This window comes from Mizuhopecten yessoensis, unplaced genomic scaffold (genome assembly GCF_002113885.1).
Source record: "Mizuhopecten yessoensis strain PY_sf001 unplaced genomic scaffold, ASM211388v2 scaffold5877, whole genome shotgun sequence".
Classification (NCBI taxonomy): Eukaryota; Metazoa; Mollusca; class Bivalvia; order Pectinida; family Pectinidae; genus Mizuhopecten; species Mizuhopecten yessoensis.
Window position 1 is genome coordinate 600,200 of NW_018406268.1, and position 6,833 is coordinate 607,032.

General features: G+C 36.0%; 1 protein-coding gene across 1 annotated transcript; it reads right to left on the reverse strand.

Moving 5' to 3' along the window:
* Window positions 1–621: 621 nt before the first annotated feature.
* Window positions 622–1,635, reverse strand: LOC110451244 (probable G-protein coupled receptor B0563.6). The gene has a single exon (XM_021499161.1). It carries the CDS (start codon window positions 1,633–1,635, stop codon window positions 622–624), a length of 1,014 nt encoding a protein of 337 aa, XP_021354836.1.
* Between the last annotated feature and the right edge of the window lie 5,198 nt (window positions 1,636–6,833).

The window sequence follows — 6,833 nt, forward strand, 5'->3', positions numbered from 1 at the left end:
CGGGTTTCATTGATCCAACTTGTCTAACGTCATAAAAAATAAAATAATGAAACCTCAACAACACACATTGACCAACGCATTTAGTAAACAACACACCTTCTGTTAAGTCATCCACATGTCTTGTAGGTAAAATGGACGAAATCAATGAACGTTTAAAAAACTGAAGAAAAACGAGACCGTAATATTATACGTATTCCTGGGCAACTATCATATCACATGGTAGTAGGGGAGACGCACACATATATAAGTTTATCCTAGGTTCTGTGGATTTCTTTCCCCTTGAACATTTAATGAACAAATGGTGTCCCGGATACTTTCCGAGTAAGAATCCATGTTTCTTTTGAAACGCATTACGAAGCCAAGTTTTCGAAGACTAAACTCTTGGGACGGGATTATATATGATGTGAATATCTTTTTTTCAGCAGTGTCACATAAACGCTTGTAACAAGAGGCCAATCAGCAAACATTTACTGCTTTCGATGATTGTGCGACGTTTCCGAAGATTTAACAATTTTTATCACGACAAAGCTATCACAGAAATGAAATGACAATTACATCTTATCCCACAACAGAAACACTCTATAGGAATATATTTTTGTCTTTTAGTTCACATCCGGGCTGTTATATAGTTGTCATTTCACTCTGATCACGTACACTTTTAAGTGAGTACCGAAATCGATAAATACTTCGTCCCATTACGTCCTTTAAAACGCGCACAAACTTTTTATTAAACGCACAGTACATGATGAAATTCATTGATAAGTTAAGCCACATAAGTAGATTAGATATTATCTGCATGAGTTTTGAGTATTTAAGCCCAAAATTCATCTCAACCATGAGATCACATATAGCGGCGGGTAGGATGGAAACAATAGCTAAAAGAACAATGCTTATTAGAGTGATAGTGAACCGTCTTTGATCCTTTTGCCACTCTGACTCCATATTGCTTCTAAGATTTAACTCCTCACGTGCAATGCGTGCTTGTTGCACGGCTATGACCAGGTAAATGTTGATAACACACAGAATAATGAGCGGCAAAAAATGTATGAGTATGATGAGAGCGATGTTCATGGCCTGATAATAATCACTCCGCCGGAAGTCAGTAGGTTTAATCCTGTAACCTTGTAAGTCGGTCACTGTCACATTCGCGTTGGCCACACTTATAGGCACCACTTTGTAACAGAATAATCTTGGCACACTTATGAGAACAGTTGCTACGAGAATTATCCAAACTCGCACCTGCGCACTGAACCGACTACACCGCCATCTTGCCCAAATTGGAAATTTCACGAATATAAATCTGTCTATGGTCATAACAACAGTTATCCAAATGCTGGAAGCAGTGAAGAAGTTTACGACGGGTAGGAAGACATAGGCGTTGTACCACTTAGACGAAAGGGTGATGGCCTCTCGCGATACCACCATAAAGGGGAATGAGAAGAGAAGGGCCGACATGTCTGTCACTGCCAGTGCCTTCAGGTAGATATACGGCGATTCTACAAGCTGCTGGCGCGATAACACAATCAAGTTTATGATGTTCCCAATTATACCAAACACACAAAGTACAGGCCCAATATACTTGTAACATATATCCTCTAGCAAATCCTTGATATCTGCGTCGGTCGTCTGGTTCATCTTCACGCGGTCCAGTTATTTAGATTTAGACAAACTTTGTATTAATCTCAGAAATTAAAGGTGTAATATGTTTTCCGACTATTGATAAAATTCAACTATACGATCTCCTTATTCTCTAAGCTGAAAACATTCCTTTAAGATGTATTTGTGGTCGTTGTATGCTAAGTGTCAATTCGCCAGGAGATTCATTTTTGGTCCAGACGTCTGTGATGTTAAAACCGAATAATGTGCCCTATGTCATCTTCTATTATCCCATTTGGAAAAATCAAATCCCGGCGACAAACAGTTGGAGACTTTGTTGTCAAATCAGGGCCATCAGGCAGATCTGTAAAACAGAGAAAGTCCATTAGGTTAAGATACGACAATGTAGACGGTGACCGTGTTTGTGATAGGAGTTCTAGGTCTGTACTGGTGACTAATATTGGAACAATTACCCTTTATGTTCATCCGGGATACACATGTCATCGCTACTTAAACTAAATTCCTCACGACACAGGCCGATACTATCCCAGATATCAGGCCAATGATTTGTTAATTAAGTACACAAATGCTAACCGACTCAAACATATATGAATATTTCATACGCGGATTATTTTCATTTCTAGCCATGCATGGTAGACTGGCCACGGGTCTCGGCTTATGAAAAGATAAAGTTGGAATTATTGTAACTCTGTGTTTCATCTGTTTACACAGAGGAAGTCACCTTCTGGGACTGTGTGAGTTTCTAGATAAACGATGTCTGTTATCTGTTTGGAACAGTACTGACACACATCTCTACTGCACTGTATCCAGGAGATTGAACATGATATATATGTATAACAATGATAAGGGCCTTTAGAGGGATTCGACGGATCACAGGTCCGCTTGTCACAGACCTGGGTTATACAGTTCATCTATCAAAGGTTTTAGTTATACATTCTGACCGATGTATTGTTACATATTTTCTATAGTCTGAAACTTATAAGGGAGAAATGGACAAATACCGGTGTTGAATGATATTTATTTCCGTATTTGAGAAATTATCAAGTGTTTGTTTTTCGCATAATTGTCATTATATTGTTACGGAAAGGATAGAATCGCATCGGTAATGTTGCTGATTTATAACACAATTGCCAGACAATTTCCATTAAGACAATGAAACCATCACAATCGGTCCTTGTAATTGGTCCTGCCCTGCGCTATGACATCAAACACTCAGTGTTTAAATATGAAACTGATATCCGACTTAAATATATCCCTATAGTTCCTATTATTACTGTTTGCTATATTCTAAGGAGTTTGTTGTTGACAGTTATTGATGAATAAATATCCTATTTGAACATGTATTATGAACAATCATTAAATGCTTAACGGACCATCAACACCGGCAAGGCTATCAAATGGTCGACCTATTTAAACAAAAGGTAGTTCTAATTTGAAAATATATGTAAGTGATTCATACAACATAAATACGGATTTTGTTGAAAATTATGAAATAAAACCACATCAAGATGTCCATAATCAAATTAAAGAACCCATGGTTAGCGGTAATAGCGGCGAGAGTTTGAATTCTACGACTTAGAATGAAGCCTATCAGGTTTAAATTCTGGCGATGTAATTTATTGATTAACAAGACAAGAGCAGACTTTTAAATAACGATTCATTATGACCAGTACATTTAAGATGCAGTGACAGCGGCGGAGATGTTGCGACTGAAAAACAATTTAATTTACGTCACTGAAGTAAGCGCATTTGTCATAGTTTGTTAGTGTGGTGATCACTTGTGTCATACAATAGGTAAACGTTAAGATATTAACTACGATCTTGATTAGTTTTAGATTCCGTGTCAGTCAAGCTCTTTATTCTATGCCCTTTCTTAATAGGATGCAAGCATGCTTTGGAATCTGATTGTTTTTAAAATATTGTAATATTATTTTAGATTTGATGATCTGACTGCAGTTGCACTTAAGTTCTTAATATTGATAATGTTTCCAGCTCTCAAATGAAGGCTTACTGTCGTTAAATCTGATTAAAAATATCAACTTTTGAAGTTAAGGATAATTACCCTTTTTTATATAAATCAGTGGACGAAATATATTATTTGAATCAATATAGAACCTTCAAGGTGGATTTTGGGTGGATAAGCTATTTGAGCGAGAACTTTAACAAAACACCCATTGATATCATATAATAGAATGATTGTTCACTAGCATTTACAGCTTCTGTTTAAAATATGACTCACTATTCTCTACCAATTGACATACATGTATTACGGAATATTAGAGATTATTTGCGCAATTTTAATAAAAAGCTCTTTTACAGGGTAATTACTATCTTTGTTATTATATATAAAATATTAAACAAAAGTCCAGCAGTGCGCTTATCCAGAACAAACTAACGTGTCATTATTTTTGTTCAAATAAAATATCATCTGGGACCCCCTCAATGAATAAGGACGATCTGAATTCTACATGCTTCGCATCCTTCATAAATAAGCTTGTCCAGCTGTAATTGGTCTCATTGAAATGATTTATGTTTAGATAATAACGCAATGTTACCAAGTACTTGTTTTTCATCATTACTCTTGTACTGGTTGGAGTGTTTTTGATGTAGCTGGCTTGAACCGTTCAGAAGCCGTGGGAAGATAGTGCTATGGAATGATGGGTCTTGTTTTGTCACCATTTTGCGATTTGCTGTGTGCGAACTTGGAGTAAATAGTCTTAATTACCTGCACACACACAATGTGCCCTAACTAGATTATTAAATACTATTGATGTTCAGTGGAATTCCATGGTCCAGTGAACTGTATCACATAATGTACTCGGTTGACTTATCGGATGATTTGAAGTATCGCTGTTCAATTCCAATATGATATTAATGCTATTGTGTTAAATTATATTACGGTAGGTTGACCTCGAATGACATTTCCAGCAGTGTTTCGTGTCACTGTACAATATGTTTTATTACAATTTCTACCATGAATCATTAGAATAATAATAGATTTAATATATGACTTATCAAAGATTTATAGTAGCACGCTTTGACCCTGTCCTCAGTGCACTCTGCCTTTTATCTGTCATCGACGATCAGATGTCCCACGTTGCAAGTATATATTGATATACTGTTATAACTAATTATAAAAGAAGGCGAAAAACAAACTAATGATGAATATTTGATGAAAAAAGCAATGTTCTTTAGTGAAACGAACACAAATATCTCAATATTTCCTCCCACGCATCATGGCACACATTCAACTTTATCACCCCCTGTAAATAATATATTAGGTCTTATGATTGGATCCATATCACATATCATAGCCTCTCCCAAATATAGATTCTTTCACGTTATATTACATTTGTATATCCTTAATTGCGTGTTTACGACATTGTTTTCTTCTAGTATCCCTTTAACTACACAGGAAAAACATTATCTTCTAATATAAGTCAACATGATTATACCTTTTATTGAGAAAATGATACAATGTTTTTTGTCAAACCCAGGACAAAGTGTCTATAAATCCAAAACGATGCCGTCACAGCGCGCGACTTTCAGTATATCTCTATAGGTTTTATAGTGATGAATGATATAAGAAAGGCGATATTGCATTGAAAACTAGTGCTATGCGATAAGAAGTGGTCACTGTTCTGATAGATTGGAAACAGAGGCCCTGCATGTATATTTCGAGTAAATCTAAGAACCATGTTTAATAATACATTTTAACAATCTTAAAGTCGGTCTCCAGATCCTCCATGCTTGCGATCCAATAATCAAAGCGTCACATTGACAGATCACCCTTTCAATGACGAACAACACCGTCCGAAGTGACGACACATTTCAGAAACGGCGCGTTCGCATTGGCACCAAGACTGGTAATTACTGCACCAATATACGTCATGTCTGACATACGAAATGTATTGCTTCCCGTATACGAAAGAAGATTTTACAAATTGAATTTTCAAAAAAAGAATAAATATAATAGGAAATTGAGATTCAGAACACGTACGTGTTGATAAATCGATATATTATACGTTTATTGCAAATGACTGTTCTATGCATAACAGCTGTTGAATTTATTCCATAGACTTCACACTAAAAGAAAAACTGCTGAAAACAGCAGTTATATTTCCGTTGAACGATCACATGACAGGATAATCGAACTTTTTATTGGACCTTCGGACATGGCATGCATATCAATATTCCCTGAAGTTATATGATTTATATATATACTAACTAATGATCATGTCACGGGACATGGCATATTTGGGTCGGTCAGAAGAACTGATATTCCCCGACCGACAGTACCAATCTGCTTAGAATCAGCAGCTTATAGAAGACAATTTATATGTAAATTATTTCATGTTACTGAGTTATATACAGAATGTATTGCTTTTAAAGGTGTATCATTAAAACTACTGTCAACATGTAATGCGTATTCAACAAAACGATTCAAGTTAAACAAATTAATAAATAACCATACCGTTAATACATTAGGACATATTATGAAATTGAACTGATACAAATGGACACCAACAGGAATTGAGGAAACATCAAGACAAAAGGAAAGACATCATCAACCGGAAGCGATACAGTAATGATCACTCAAGTCAAATACAGTACATTTTGTAGGTCACCAGCGGTCTTATGCAGTAGTTGTATTCATGATAGACGGCATTAAATTATAAAAGGGGTGGAATGGTGTCAGGTAATGATGACAATTATCAACATTTTCAGTGTAGTTGGAAACATTTCAGGTAGGGAACACTGGCTTATCTTTTTTAAGGTCAATAGAACGGATCTATACAGAGCATTCTGATATTTGAAGTTTATGTACCTTAACCAACAGTATCTTGCAAAACCGATGAGCCCTAAAAGGACAAAACAGCTGTACAACGCTGTGTAATTTATATTTGGCATTCTGTACCTATCAGAAAATTTGATAGTTGCAGTCAACTGTGTTAGCTAACGTTTATCTATCAGGTTCAGGAATAGCAAATGTACAATGACATAGAAACACGTGACTGACTGTTTTACAACAGCCTCTTTGTACTGTAGTTACTGGGAGATGTTTTTCTATCGTTTCCGGTTAACCATATAGAGTATGTTTAAATGAGGATGTTTCGTCATTTACCTGAAGTCATAAAGCAAGAGTGAATACTTGGTCAGTGAATTTGTTTCATGTTCACACTGAAACATCGCAAAAACAACATTCCAACTCCTGG

Coding starts and splice junctions, on each gene's coding strand:
- LOC110451244 (XM_021499161.1), bottom strand. CDS start 1,635: ATGAACCAGACGACCGACGCAGATATCAAGGATTTGCTAGAGGATATA.